Source organism: Loxodonta africana, chromosome 19 (assembly GCF_030014295.1).
Source record: "Loxodonta africana isolate mLoxAfr1 chromosome 19, mLoxAfr1.hap2, whole genome shotgun sequence".
Classification (NCBI taxonomy): domain Eukaryota; kingdom Metazoa; phylum Chordata; class Mammalia; order Proboscidea; family Elephantidae; genus Loxodonta; species Loxodonta africana.
In genome coordinates, this window is record NC_087360.1 from 23608448 (window position 1) to 23625164 (window position 16717).

Consider the following 16717-nt stretch of genomic DNA (forward strand, 5'->3'; position numbering starts at 1 on the left):
TAGGCTATTTTAAAGCAGCTACTGAGTTTTAAATTTCAAAATATATTTTCCATTTCTAGAAGTTTATTTTTTCAAATCTGGTCTTTTTTATTTTTAATAGAGATATACTTCATAGAACATAAAATTCACCATTTTAAAGTATACAGTTCAATGGTTTTTAGTATATCCAAAGCTGTGCAAATATCTCCATGACCAATTTTAGAACATTTTCATCGCCCCAAAAGGAAACCCCATACCCTTTAACTATCACTTCTTAATCTACCCATTTTCCCTTCCCCCAGTCCTAGGCAACCACTAATCTACTTTGTCTCTATGGATTTACCTACTGTGGACATTTCTTATAAGTGGAATTGTACACTATGTGGCCTTTGGTGTCTGGTTTCTTTCACTTAGCATACTGTTTTCAAGGGTCATCCATCTTGCCGACTGCTCCTTTTTGAGAGAAATTTGTTTCTCATGTTTTTAGTTCCACTTTTATCTCTTTTTTGTATTTGATATCTAATAATTCCATTTTCTGCAGTCTCCCTAAACTTCTACTAATTCTGCTGTTTCTGCTGACCCTTGATCATGGTGGTTTGACAGTTCTGTGGTTTGTAATTTTGGATTGGGGGCTCATGTTCGGCAGGGCTTTATACGTGGGAATCCTGCAAGATCTTGGTTGAAAGTGCATGGCTCCAGAAAGAATCTGGCATTACACCTGCCAGATAAGGATATAACAAATTTTGGATGATTTTATGTTAACTTCTCCACATGGTGTTTCCCCGACTACAGAGACAAAAACAAAACACAAAAAACCCAGACCTAAAGGAAGTCTGGCCTACAATTATGAATTCTCAGAGGAGATTTCATTCTTCCACCTGGAACCCAGGTTGAGGTGCTTTTCTGTTTTTTTCTCTTTGCTGATTTTTCTAGTCTACGTTTTCACTTCTTCAAGTTAAGTTTTAACTCTTCACCACTCTCGAACTCAAAGCCTTCCTTCTGTTCTCATGTGGCCATTAAAACCTAAGTCTTTTGAAAACCAAGCTTAGTAAATGCCATCAGGGCCTTGATAGTGTCAGTGTCAGCTTAAAAACCAATGACAACAAAACAAACAGTTGCTGTCCAGTCAATTCTGACTCGTGGGCTCATACGTGTCAGAGAACTGTGCTCCACAGGGTTTTCAATGGTTGATTTTTTTTCAGAAGTCAATTGCCAGACCTTTATTCCAAGGCACCTCTCAGTGGACTCAAACCTCCAACCTTTTGTTCAGCAGTTGAGCACGTTAACCGTTTGCACCACCCAGGGACTCCAGTGTCAGCTTAGCTCTCTTGATTTCAATTCCCTCTTTGTTTTCAGCCTCTAGAGATTTTCTTCCTTTCTTATGAGCTCACTATGAATATATAAAGTTATTTGGTATATTTTAACCAGCATTTTTACGTGTTTTGCATTGGGAAGTATTTCAGTAAATGCAGTCTATCTATGGTCAGAAGTGGATGTTTCAGGGGCAAGTTTTAAAGTTATGGCTATAGAAGAAACTGAAAAGAAAAATATAGAAAAAAGTTTTTATCTTTATCGTCTAGTTAAAGTATCATAATTAAAACAAAGATTCATCTGTGTTGCTCTGTGTATATCTATCTAGTCTATTGCTTCTAAGTTCTGCATAGCACTTCACAGCATTACCTCTCCATTTCATCTACCCACTTCCTTTGTTAAATGTATTTCCAGGTGTCTTATTCTGTTAGCTGCTATCGTAAATAGAATTGCTTCCTTAATTTCCTTTTCTGATTACGTTTTTTAATCCAGTCATCTTACAGGGTGTGAAGTGATAGCACACTGTGGTTTTGATTTGCATTTCCCTAATGATAATAGGAGTCCCTGGCTGATGCAAATGGTTAAGTACTCAGCTGCTAACTCAAAGGATGGAGGTTTGAATCCACTCAGAAGCACCTCAGAAGAAAGGCCTGGCAATCTACTTTCAAAAGGTCACAGCCATTGCAGTTCTACTCTGGCACACATGGGGTCACCATCAGTCAGAATCGGCTCCACACAGCAACTAGTTTTTTTTTTTTAATGACTAATGAGCATCTTTTCATACGCTTGTTGGCCATTTGCATTTCTTCTTTGGCAAAATGTCTTTTCAAGTCCTTTGCCCATTTTGACTGGGTTGTTTGTGTTAAGTTGTAGGAGTTCTTTATATATTCTGGCTATTAAACCCTTATCAGATATATGGTTCCGCAAAATTTTCTCCCATTCTGTAGGTTGTCTCTTTGTTGATAAAGTCCTTTGGTGAAGAAAAGTTTTTAGTTTAGATGAAGCCCAATTTATCTATTTTGCCTTCTGCTGCTCATGCTTTTGGTATTATATCTAAAAACGCATTGTTAAAAACTAGGTCCCAAAGCATTACTTCTGTTTTCTTCTAAGAGTTTTTTTTTATGGCTTTAATCCCTACATTTAGGTCCTTGATCCACTTTGAGTTAGTTTTTGTATATTGTATGAGGTATGGGTTGAGGTTCATTCTTTTGCTTGTGGAAATCCAGTTGTCCCAGCACCATTTATTAGAGACTGTTCCTTCCCCACTGGATGGACTTAGCAACGCTTGTTGAAAATCAACTGCTGATAGATGTACGAGTCTATATGTCTATCATTAAACTAGTACCAGATTGTTTTGATTATTGTAGCTTTATAATATTTTTAAGATTGGCAAGTGTGAGTCCTTCTTTCTCTTTCTTTTTTAAGACTGCTTTGGATATTCAGGGCCCCTGGCAATTGCATATAAATTTGAGGATTTGGCTTTTCAATTTCTACAAAGAAGGCTGTTGGAATTTTGATGAGGATTGCATTGAATCTACAGACTGCTTTAGGTAATATTGATATCTTAACAATATTAAGTCTTCTGATTCATGAGCATGGAACATCCTTCCACTTATTTAATTTCTTTCAGTAACGTTTCATAGTTTTCAGTGTCAAAGTCTTTCACTTCCGTTGTTAAGTTTATTTCTAGGTATTTTATTCTTTTAGATGCTACTGTAAATGGAATTGTTTCCTTAATTTCCTTTTCTGGTTGCTAGTGATGTCATATATGCTTGATTAAGTTAATTTTCAGGGTTAGATGTGAAGAGCGTCATATCTTCTAATAGATTAGTACTGGTGTAGAGAAACATGATTTTCATGAGTTGATCCTGTGCCTGGTAATATTGTGGCACTCACATTAGTTTTTGTAATTTTTGTAATTTTATTGTTTCTACTGTTTTTTCCCCCAGACCCATGATCATATAGCCAGCAAATATGACCATTTTATTTATTCTCTTTTAATCATTACACTTCTTTCTCCCTTTTTTTCTAGCTTGGCCAGGACTGCTGGCATTATATTAAACATAGAACTTGTCACAGTGGGTAGTCTTTTCTTATTCATGTTCTCTAAGGAAATGCATCTAAAATTTCTCCATTCTGTAAAATGCTCACATTTATCTTTTGGTATATAATCTTTATTAAGTTAAAGACGTTCCCTTCTATTCCTATTTTGGTGTAAACTTCTATCATGAATAGGCGTTGAACTTTATCGAATGCTGTTCCTGCATTTATTGAGATAATCATACGATTTTTCTTCTTTAGTTTATTAATAATTGCATCAATACATTTTTTTATTTGAACCTTCCTTGCATGCCTGGATTGAACCTGATTTAATCACAATGCATCAGTTAAAAATTATCTGTTGGACTCAGATATTTAATCTAGGATTTCTGCATTAATATTCATAAGTGAAAAGGTCAAATTAGCTTCTTTTCTTGTATTGTCCTTATAAAGCTTTGGAGCCAAGACTACACTGGCCTCATAAAATAAGATGGGCAGTTTTTGATCTTTTTTTATTTTCTAGAATACCTTGTATAAGACCAGAAATTTAGCAGAAATTCTTTGCAAAGCTTTCTGTGCTTGGGACTTTGGGGAAAGGGATGTCTTTGGTCACCATTTCCATTTTTTAATTGCTTATTTGTTATGGATTGCACTGTGTCCCCTTAAAATGTGCATCAACTCGGCTAGGCCATATTCCCAATATTATGGGATTGTCCACCAGTTTGTCATCTGATGTGATTTTCCTCTGTGTTGTAAATCCTATCTCTATGATATTAATGAGGCAGGATTAGAGGCAGTTATGTTAATGGGCAGAACTCAAACTAGCATATTAGGTTGTATTGTGAGTCAATCTCTTTTGAGATATAAAAGAGAGAAGTGAGCAGAGAGGAGAGGGACCTTATTACCACCAAGAAAGAAGTGCCAGCACCTGGTGTCCCTGCACTGAGAAGCTCCTAGACCAGGAGAAGACTGATGACAAGGACCTTCTCCCAGAACCAACAGAGAAAGCCTTCACCTTGAGCTGGCACCCTGAATTCAGACTTCTAGCCTCTTAGACTGAGAGAGAGAGTAGTTTCTCTTTGGTAAAGCCAGAAACCCTGCTGGCATAGTGGTTAAGTACTATGGCTGCTAACCAAACAGTTGGCAGTTTGAATCCAGCAGGTGCTCCTTGGAAACTCTATGGGGCAGTTCTGCCCTGTCCTATAGGGTCACTATGAGTCGGAATCAACTCAATGTCAACGAGTTTGGTTTTTCTGGTTTTGTTAAAGCCATCCACTTGTGGTATTTCTGTTATAACAGCACTAGATAGCTAAGACAGTTTTCTATTTCTTCTTTTGCCAATAATGCCATAATTTCATAGGAATTTATCCATAGCATTCAGGTTTTAAAAATTTATTAAGCATACAATTATTCATAATATTAAAAAACAATTTTTAAACAGTTCTCCTCTGTTGTATGTAATTTCCCCTTTTGTTTGGTATTTTGTGTGCGTCTCACTTTTTTCTTGGTCACTCATACAAGATATCTACCTTATTAATCTTTTCAAAAATCAACGTTTGGTTTTACTAACCACCTCTACTTCTTTATTCTCTGCCTCATTGATCTCTGCCATTATCTTTATTATTTTATTCCTCTTTGCCTGAGTCTCTGTCTCTCCCTCCATCTGTCTCCTTTTGCCTCTGTTGCTATTTACCCAGCCTTTGGATCTGAATGTTTAGCTTATCATGGTTCGTCTTTCACGTTTGCTGAAATGCACATTTAAAGCACTGCTTTAAACATGCCCTACACATCAACATGCCATGTTTTCATTGACATTCAGTTCTAAGTATATATTTTTTTCAACTTACAGACTATTTAATAACATGTTACTTAAATCCAGTTATCAGGAATTTTTAAAGTTATCTTTTTGTTATTATTTTCTACTTTTTGGCATTAATCTATAAATACACAGTCTGTATGATATTGATCCTTAGAAATATATATTGAGGCTTCTTTTATAGCCTAACTACGGTCAGTATTTATAAATGTGCTTGAAAAGAATGTTTATTTTCTGTTTGCTGGGCACAGAGAACTTTGCGCAACTACTAGATGAAGCCTATTAGTTTGTATTGCTTACATTCTGGATATCTTATTTTTGTCTGTGTGTGACTTTGTTTCTGAGAGGGGAGTGCTAAAACTTCCAACCAGAGTTGCTTATTTGTATGTTGATGTCCAAGTCAGCACAGTGAGACAAGATGAATAAGCAAAAAGCTTACTGCTTATTGGAATGGAAGGAGTAAAACTTTCATTTTTCTTAGATGATATACATTAAAAATTACACACACAAGAAGGAGAGTCAGAAATAGGAACAAGATATGGACTGTGTGGCTAATCGCCTCCATGAACAACTGTCTCCTTTGCCATGAGTCCGGAGTAATTGAATGGTGCCCAGCTGCCATTACTGGACATTTTGATCAAAGATTCTATAGAAGAATTCTGATCAATTGGGGGGAAATGCAGAACAGAATTTCAAATTCTCAAGGACTCCAGACTTTCTAGAGCCATGGAAGCTGGATGAACCCCTAAAACTATTTCCCTGAGATAATCTTTAAAATTTAAGCCAGACTTCCAGCCAACTTGGCAGCATAGACAGAAGCATCATGACATTCCTCCACACCAAAGACCTGAAAAACTAAGTAAAACAGAGACAAACGTCATTCTTGGAACCCAAAGTGTCAAATGAAAAGATAAAGATCTCAACCAAACACTGAATGGAATAAGAAACTGACAGAGCACTGAGAGCAAGGAGAGATATGTGCCGAGGTTCCTTATCAGGTAACAAGCATAGATTTGCCATCTTGGACTCCTGTTAGAGATTGGCTGACAGGGAGCATGGGAAAGCAGATGCACGGAGCTGCCGGCAGGAGACAGAGCACCTGGTAACCAGCGATACACACTTTCCCACCCCCCATCCTCTCCCCACTACTCTATCTCCAAGCTTCCTGGTTGGCTGCAGTGGCTAGGCCAGCTGGGAAGTGCAGCATCCGTGCTGCTTGGGTTTGCCCCACCATCACAGATTGGCAGACAGGGAGTAACAGAAAGTAGCTTCACGAAGTTCCCAGCAGGAGACAGAGCACCTGGTAGGTAACAAGCGACATACACTTTCCTAACCCTCATCCTTGTTCCCCTCCCCCTTTGGCCTCCTCTGCTTCCCACCAGCTGTAGTCTCTTGGCAGAAGGAAACTGCTTCCGCCCCAGACTGCTTGGGTTTGCCTCGTCCACATTGGCTGGGTCCCTGAGCTCGTGTTGCTTCTTTCCGTCTCTCTTGGTTTCTTCCATGCCTCTCACCACCTTCCCCTCCTTTCTCTTGAATACTTGGCTCCACGTGCCATCTTTGCTTCTTCTTGAAAGGCTGTGAAGCCCCACTTAACTGGGGATCCTCTCCCCTGGCCCGTGACACCACACCGGTGGGATCCTTAGGGCTTTTTTGCTTGTATTGTTCTGTTCTGTTTTGTTTTCTTTCTCTTTTCACACTTGGGAGCCCCTTCTAGCCAGGCAGCACTGCACAGCTTAAGAATCACTCCCCCATCTGTGCAGAAGCATAGGGCAGGGTCCCTGGGGCATTTCCTTCTTTTTTTTTTTCCTTCTCTCTTTTTCCCTTCTCAGTTCTCATCTGTCTATACGTACCTTCTTTTCCTGCCTCCTGAATATCCGGTGCTGTGTGACATCTATACCCCCTCTAGCCAGGCTATACTGCACAGCCTGGGAAACTTATCCAGTCTTCACAGCCACACTGGTGGGACCCCTGGGGGCTTTTCTTTTCTTCTTTTCCAAATTTCTATCTAGTTATTTTTTTTTCCTTTTTGCTTTTTTCCATTTCTCGGGTTCTCATCTCTCCACTCCAATAGAAAGCTCCCTTCGTCCTCTTTTTTTTCCCCTTTGTTTGTTTTGGCTCGTGTTTCTCTCTACTATTTCCCATACCCATATTAGTTCCATATATCACAATCTGCCCCCCTCTGTCCTGCTTACCTGCACCATGCACTGAACATCACACCTCTGAACAGCACACAACAAAGAATGCACAGCCCACCTGCTCAGACATAACCAAATAAAACAAAAAACCAGGAAGAAACAATCTACAATTAAGAAACACAGATAAAGCTACTGAATGTCGCAAAGATGGTAGACAATATCAACACACATAAACAAACAAGACAGGATGGTTCCAGTAGGCGTCCAAAATAAAACACCAGTAGAAGAAAAGGCACTAGAACTACCTGATAAGGAACTAAATCTATAATGTTCAGAGCTATCCAGGAGTTGGAAACCCTGGTGGCGTAGTGGTTAAGCACTACGGCTGCTAACCAAAGGGTCAGCAGTTCGAATCCGCCAGGCACTCCTTAAAACTCTATGGGGCAGTTCTACTCTGTCCTACAGGGTCACTATGAGTCAGAATTGACTCAATGGCACTGGGTTTGGTATTTTTTTGGTATCCAGGAGTTGAAGCAAAAAGCAGACAAAAATGAGGAAAAAACAGACAAATTTACAGAAAAGGCAGACAAATTTATGGAAGATACAGGCAAAAAAATGGAATAATTCAGGAGAATAATACAGGAACAAAATGCCAGAATAAATCTACAATTAGAAATCATACAAAAACAACAATTAGAAATCCAAAAGATAAACAACAAGATTTCAGAAATGGACAATGTCATAGAAGGGCTGAGGAGTAGGTTTGAAATGACAGAAGACAGGATCAGTGAAACTGAAGACAAATATTTGGATACAACTCTGTTTGAGGAAAAATCAGAAAAAAGAATGAAGAAAAATGAGGAAACGCTGGGAATTATGTGGGATACAATCAAAAGCAAAAATCTGTGAGTGATCAGAAGTTCCAGAACAGGGGGAGAAAACAGAAAACACAGAGAGGATCATTGAAGAACTGCTGACAGAAAACTTCCCTAGTATCATGAATGCTGAAAAGCTGACCATCCAAGAAGCTCAATGAACCGCATATAGGATAGGCCCCAAAAGAAAAACACCAAGGCACATCACAGTCACAATCGCTAAGACCAAAGACAAAGAAAAATCCTGCAAGCAGCTTGAGAAAAACAAAAAGTCACATACAGATGAGAAACAATAAGACTAAGCTCTGATGATCTGGCAGAAACAACGCAGGCAAGAAGACAATGGGTTGACATATAAAAATCTTGAAAGGAAAATCCTGCCAACCACGAATAATATATCCCACAAAACTTTCGTTCAAATATGATGGTGAAATTAGGACATTTCCTGATAAACAGAAATTAAAGGAATATGTAAAAACTAAGCCAAACCTATAAGAATTACTAAAGGGAGTCCTTTGGTCTGAGAACAAACAAGATCAGACCACCGCCTGAATCTATAATACAAGATTGTACCAGCCAGATACCAATGTAGGAAATGAACCCTCGAGGACTATCCAAAACCAAAGGAATTGCAACAGGGAACCAGAGAGGTTAATCTGTAAATGACAACAATGTCAGAATAACAAAAGAGGGAATAAATAGTGTGGGTATAGAACTTTCTAATGGAGAGGAAGGCAAGGCGATACCAAGTAATAATAGACTGGTTCAAACCTAGGAAGATAAGGGTAAATTTCAAGGTAACCACAAAGAAAGTCAACATACCTACTCATCAAAATAAAGAAGAAAAATAAAAAGTCTCAATAAAAACAAAATCTACAAAAACAAAAGAGATCCACAAACAAAAGGAACTCAGCACAGGAGAGTAAGAGGAACAAAGAAAATGTCAACACCACAACACAAAAAGCACTACAAAATGACAGCAATAAACTCACACCTATCAATAATTCCACTGAATGTAAATGGCCTAATGCACCCATAAACAGACATAGAGTGACAGAATGGATTAAAAAAACAGGATCCATCAATATGCTGTCTATAACAGACACACCTTAGAAACAAAGATGTAACTTTATTAAAAATCAAAGGACGGAAAAGAATATATCAAGCAAATAACTACCAAAAAAGAGCAGGAGTGGCAATACTAATCTCAGATAAGATAGACTTTAAAACAAAATCCACCATAAAAGACAAAGAAGGGATGATCCATCAAGAAGACGTAACCGTGATAAACATCTACCCACCCAAAGACAGGGCTCCAAAATACATGGGGAAAAAAAAAAAAAAAAAACTCTAACAGCACTGAAAAGAGAAATTGACAGTTCCACAATAATAGTAGGAGACTTCAATACACCACTCTCAGTAAAGGACAGAACATCTAGAAATAAACTCAGCAAAGATACAGAAGAGCTAAAGAGCACAATCAGCCAACTTGACCTCACAGACATATATAGAACACTCCACCCAACAGCTGCAAAGTACACATTCTTTTCCAATGTATGTGGAATATTCTCTAGATCACATCTTAGGCCACAGAGCAACCTCAACAAAATCCAAAACACTGAGATAACACAAAGTAACTTCTCTGACCACAATGCCATCAAAGTAGAAATTAAGAACACGAAGAGTAAGGAAAAAAAATCAATTACATGGAAACTGACTAACACCCTGCTTAAAAGCCGCTCGGTTATAGAAGAAATCAGAGATGGAATAAAAAAATTTCTAGACTCAAACAAGAATGAAAACACATCATACCAAAACTTTTGGGACACAGCAAAGGCAGTCCTCAGAGGTCAATTTATAGTAATAGATGTATACATCAAAAAAGAAGGGACAAAATCAAAACATTAGCTACACAACTTAAAAAAATATAGAGAACAGCAAAAGAATCCCATGGCCACCAGAAGAAAGAAAATGATAAAGATCAGAGCAGAAATAAATGAAATAGAGAATGGAAAAATAATAGAAAGAATCAACAAAACCAAAAGTTGGTTCTTTGAAAGGATCAACAAAATCGACAAACCACTGACCAAACTGACAAAAGAAAAACAGGACAGGGTGCAAAGAATCCAAGTAAGAAATGAAAGGCAGGACATTACAACAGACCCAACTGAAATAAGAAGGATTAGAATAGAGTATTATGAAAAACTATACTCCAACAAATTTGAAAACCTAGAGGAAATGGAAAAATTTCTAGAAACACACTACCTACCCAAAATAACACAAAATGATGTTGAAAATCTGAACAGACCCATAACAAGCAAGAGACTGAAAAGGTAATAAAAAACTCCCCCCCCAAAAAAGGCCTGGCCCAGATGGCTTCACTGGAGAATTCTACCAAACATTCAAACAAAAGCTTATACCAGTACTACTCAAACTATTTCAGAACACAGAAAAGGAAGTGATACTTCTGAATTCACTCTATGAAGCCAGGATGACCCTGATGCCAAAACCAGGCAAAAGCACCACAAAAAAATAAAATTACAGACCAATATCTCTCATGAATATAGATGCAAAGATTCTCAACAAAATTCTAGCCAATAGAATTCAGCATCATATAAAAAAAAATAATACACCAAGACCAAGTAGGATTCATACCAGGTATGCAAGGATGGTTCAACACTAGAAAATCAATCAACGTAATACACCACAAAAATGAAAAAAAAAAAAAGAATCACATGATCATCTCAATCGATGCAGAAAAGGCGTTCAATAAATTCCAACACCCATTCCTGATAAAAACTCTCAATAAAATTGCTGTAGAAGGAAAATTTCTCAACATAATAAAGGGCATATATGCAAAACCAATGGCCAACATTCTTAATGGAGAGAGGCTGAAAACATTCCACTTGAGAACACGAACAAGACAAGGATGCCCTTTATCACCACTCCTATTTAACATTGTGTTGGAAGTCCTAGTCAGAGCAATAAGGCAAGAAACAGAAATAAAGGGCATTCAAATTGGTAACGAAGAAGTTAAACTGTCCCTATTTGTAGATAATATGATACTATACATAGAAAACCCAAAAGACTCCATGAGAAAACTACTGGAACTAATAGAAACATTAAGCAGAGTTGCACAATACAAGATAAATATACAAAAATCAGTTGGATTCCTATACACCAACAGGGAGAATGATGAAAAGGAAATCAGGAAAACAATACCATTTATAATAGCCCCCCCAAAAATAAAATGCTTGGGAATAAATCTAACCAGAGATGTAAAAGACCTATACAAAGAAAACTACAAAACACTACTGCAAGAAACCAAAAGAGATCTGCATAAATGGAAAAACATACCATGGTCATGGATTGGCAGACTCAACATTGTGAAAATGAAAATTCCACCCAAAGCGATTTAAAAATACAATGCAATCCCTATCCAAATATCAAAAGAATTCTTTAAAGAGATGAAAAAACTTACCGTTAACTTTATATGGAAAGGGAAGAAGCCCCAGATAAGTAAAGCTCTACTGAAGAAGAATAATAAAGTAGGTGGACTCACACAACCTATCCTCAGAACCTACTATACAGCTACGGTAGTCAAAATAGCCTGGTACTGGTACAATGACATACATTGACCAATGGAACAGAACTGAGAACCCAGATGTAAATCCATCCACCTATGGTCACCCGATCTTCAACAAGGGCCCAAAGTCCATCAAATGGGGAAAAGTCAGTCTTTGTAACAAATGGTGCTGGCAAAACTGGATGTCCATCTGCAAAAAAATGAAACAGGACCCATACCTCACACCATATACAAAAACTAATTAAAATGGATCACAGACCTAAATATAAAGCCAAAAACCATGAAGATCACAGAAGAAAAAATAGGACCAACACTAGAGGCCCTAATACACAGCATTAACAGGATACAAACCATAACCAACAACACACAAGCTTCATAGGATAAGCTAGATAACTGGGATCTTCTAGAAATTAAACACTTATGCTCATCAAAAGACCTTACCAAAAGAGTAAAAAGAGAACCTACAGACTGCTAAAAAAAATTTGGCTATTACAAATCATACAAAGGTCTAATCCCTAAAATCTACAAGAAAATCCAACAACTCTACAACAAAAAGACAAATAATCCAATTAAAAAATGGGCAAAGGAAATGAACAGACACTTCACCAAAGAAGGCATTCAAGTGGCCAACAGGCAAATGAGGAAATGCTCACGATCTCTAGCCATTAAAAAAAAAAAAAAAAAAGCCATTAGAGAAATGCAAATCAAAATCAGAATGAGATACCATCTCACCCCAGCATTACTGGTACAAATCAATAAAACAGGAAATAACCAATGTTGGAGAGGCTGCGGGGAGATCAAACTTTTATGCACTGCTAGTGGGAATGCAAAATGATACAATGATTTTGGAAAATGATATGGCGGTTCCTTAGAAAGCTAGAAATAGAAATACCATATGATCCAGCAATCCCACTCCTACGAATATATCCTAGAGAAATAAGAGTCATCACACCCATAGACACATGCACACCCATGTTCGTTTCAGCATTTTTCACAATAGGATCCATCAACAGATGAATGGATAAAAAAACTGTGGTACATGCACACAATGGTGTATTACTCAATGATAAAGAACAATGATGAATCTTTGAAGCATCTCATAACATGGATGAATCTGGAGGGGATTATAGTGAGTGAAATAAGTCAATCACAAAAGGACAAATATTGTATGAGACCACTACTGTAAAAATTCATGAAAAGGTTTACATAAAAAAAAAAATCTTTGATGTTACGAGGGAGGGGAGGGATGGGGATGGAAAAAGTTCATAGACAATAGATAAGCGGAAACTTTGGTGAAGGGTAAGGCAGTACACAATACTGGGGAAGCCAGCACAACTTGTACAAGGCAAGGTCACGGTAGCTCCATAGACACATCCAAACTCCCTGAGGGACCAAATTGCTGGGCTGAGGGCTGTGGGGAATATCTAGCTCAACTGACATAACATAGTTTATAAAGAATATGTTCTACATTCTACTTTCGTGAGTAGTGTCTGGGGTCTTAAAAGCCTGTGAGTGGCCATCTAGGATACTCCACCTAACCCCTTCGGGATTAAGAACGAAGAAAACTAAAGATACAAGGGAAAGATTACTCCAAAGGACTGATGGACCCCATCTACCACAGCCTCCACCAGACTGAGTCCGGTACAGCTAGATGGTGCCTGGCTACCACCACTGACTCCTCTGACGGGGATCACAACAGAGGGTCCTGGACAGAGCTGGAGAAAAATGTAAAACAAAATTCTAACTCAAAAAGAAGGACCAGACTTACTGGCCTGACAGAGACTGGAGAAACCCTGAGAGTATGGTCCCTGGACACCCTTTCAGCTTAGTGATGAGGTCACTCCTGAGGTTCACCCTTCAGCCACAAACTCAACAGTCCCATGGAACAAAACAAGACTAAAGGGGTGCACCAGACCTGGGGCAGGGACTGGAAGGCAGGAGGGAACAGGAAACTTGGTAATAGGGAACCCAGGGTTGAGAAGGGAGAGTGTTGACATGTAGTGGGGTTGTTAACCAATGTCATAGAACAATGTGTGTACTAACTGTTTGATGTGAAACTAGTTCTGTAAACCTTCATCTAAAGTACAATAAAAATTACTGAAAAAAAACAAAACAAAATTGAAACCAAATATACCTCCTGAAGTCTTCTTAAAACCAAACAATAGTTTAGCTAAACTAGTAAAAAATGTCTGCCTTGAGCATTATGCTCTTTTAAGAACCATCTATATGAGATCAAAGTGACAACAGCAACTTGAAAGGTTAGACAGGAACCTCAGATGGCAGTGAGTTTATGTTAATGGGGAGGAACAACTCAGAAAAGGAGGGTGAGAATAGTTGTACCACTCAAAGAATGTGATCAAGGTCACTGAATTGTACATGTAGAAATGGTTGAATTGGTGCATGTTTTGTTGTGTATATTCTTGACAACAAATAATTTTTTTAAAAATTATACACACACTACTAGATTTAATGAGATTAATGAGGTAGCTGCATATAAAACCTATATCCTAAAATAAATCTGGATTTCTCTACATAAAGAATTAGGAAATGTAATATTAAAATATTACTTATAAAAGGAACCGAAAAACATAAGGTACCTCGCAGATACACAAGGGTTAGAGACGTGTGCCTGGGAATGTTCCTGGCATGAGTGTCGGCACAGTGAACATTGGAAACCACCTCCAGTCTGTCAGTTGAGAACTGGTGACAAACATTTTGGTACATATACACAATGGATAGAACATATTTTCATTAAAAATGAAAATGATGATGCTTATTTACTGGTATGAAAAGATGTCTGTAACATATATCTGAGTAAAAAAAGAAAAATGCATGACAGAGAGCAAGTATAGCCTAATACTGCTTCTGTAAAATAACTCACACATCGTATTTGTTTATATATAAAGAAAGGTATCTGGAAGGTTGTTTACAAAAATATTGTAGACATCACTTCTTGATGGGATTTTGGTGACTTCTTCTTTGAGCTTTACTTCTGACTTTTTATAATGAAGGTTGTTGATGTTGTTAGGTGCTGCTGAGTTGGTTCCAACTCATAGCGACCGTATGCACAAGAGAACAAAACACTGCCCAGTCCTGTACTATCCTCACTATCATTATGCTTGAGCCCATTGTTGCAGCCACTGTGTCAATCTATCTCATTGAGGGTCTTCCTCTTTTTCTTAGACCCTCTACTTTACGAAACATAATGTCCTTCTCCAGGGACTGATCCCTCCTGATAACATATCCAAAGTATATGAAACATAATCTTGCTATCTTTGCTTCTAAGGAACATTCTGGTTATACTCCCAAGACAGATTTGGTTGTTTTTTCGGCAGTCCATGGTATATTCAGTATTCTTCGCTAACACCACAATTCAAAGCTGTCAATTCTTCTTCAGTCTTCCTTATGCATTGTCCAGCTTGCCCATGCATATGAGGAAGTTGAAAACACCATGGCTTGGGTCAGGCACACCTTAGTTTTCAAGGTCACATCTTTGCTTTTCAACACTTTAAAGAGGTCTTCTGGAGCAGATCTGTCCAATGTATCTTTTGATCTCTTCGCTGCTGCTTCCACTGGTGTTGATTGCGGATCCAAGTAAAATAAAATCAACAACTTCAATCTTTTCTCCATTTATTATGATGTTGCTTACTGGTCCAGCTGTAAGGATTTTTGCTTTGTGTTGAGGTGTAATCCATACTGAAGGCTGTAGTCTTTGATCTTCATCAGTAAGTACTTCAAGTCCTTTTCACTTTCAGCAAGCAAGATTGTGTTGTCTGCATATTCCAGGTTGTTAATTAGTACTTCCTCCAATCTTGATGTCGTGTTTTTCTTTACGTAGTCCAGCTTCTGGGATTATCTGCTCAGTTTACAGATTGAAAAAGTATGATGAAAGGATACAACCAACCCTGAGGCACACCTTTCTCGACTTTAAACCAGGAAGTATCTCCTTGTTCTGTTCAAATGACTGCCTCTTGATCTATGTACAGGTTCCTCATGAGCACAATTGTTCTGGAATTCTCACTCTTTGGAATGTTATCCAAAATTTATGATTCACAGAGTCAAATGTCTTTGCATAGTCAATAAAACACAGGTAAACAGGTAATGAAGGTATGTCATTTTTATCTTAAGGCCAATGTTCTGTTTCTTAACCTGAGCAATGGCTACAGACATTCTTTAAAATGTACATATGTGCTTTATAGTCTTCTAATGTATGTCTCACAATAAAATAATGACATTTAAAAAGAACATATCGCTGTTAACAATCAGAATAGAAAATAAAACTATTTTCCATTTTAAAAATATTACGCTTTTTCAGATAATGATTGGGAAGAAGAAAAAATGAAAATGGCTGATGTGTCAGACGGAATTGTGGGAGAAATTTCCTTTTAAAAATATAATTTCTAATATAAAGCTATAAAATTATGTATGCAATAAATACATACATATTGCACAGGAAGCCTGACCACTTAGCAGAGGCAGGTGTACAGTCCTCTGCTGCTGCACAAACTGTGGTGATGCCAGTGCACACAGAGGATCATACCCCCACATACCTGATTGGTGCACCAGGAGTACAAAGAAATGATGGAGAGACCAAAGACAATTCCAGGCCAGGGGAGGTCTCCACTGATGGGATCACGGAAGATATGGAAAGAATCCGGGCGAGGAGTGTAACATTCTGGCTTGGCAGTCCAGTTTCCTTCACTGACAATACTTGGGATGGCGTGCAAGTAGTTCTTCTGTAGCCCCCGGTATCCTCCCACTTCCTTAAAGGCTTAAAGACCATAATATTGATCAGTACCTTACAGAGCACAATAACACATACCTGAAAGGCCAAAATTCCAAAGGCCCAGTTTGACTGGCTGTATCTGATGTGCAAGGTGCAAGTATAAAAGTTGGTGACCAATGGAGTGACAAATAGTCACCCTTATGTGCTCAAGAAAAGACCATCTCTACCAAAGAGCAAGAAAAGTCAGAG

The 16717-nt window shown here is 38.0% G+C and overlaps 1 protein-coding gene across 1 annotated transcript in view; it reads right to left on the bottom strand.

Moving 5' to 3' along the window:
- The window catches only part of LOC100654631 (sodium/glucose cotransporter 1-like), a 64187-nt gene that overhangs the window by 26801 nt on the left and 20669 nt on the right, over positions 1 to 16717 (bottom strand). Inside the window, exon 6 of the mRNA XM_010598809.3 lies at positions 16293 to 16513. Coding sequence (XP_010597111.2) covers positions 16293 to 16513 — 221 coding nt within the window. The remainder of the gene's footprint in view (positions 1 to 16292; positions 16514 to 16717) is intronic.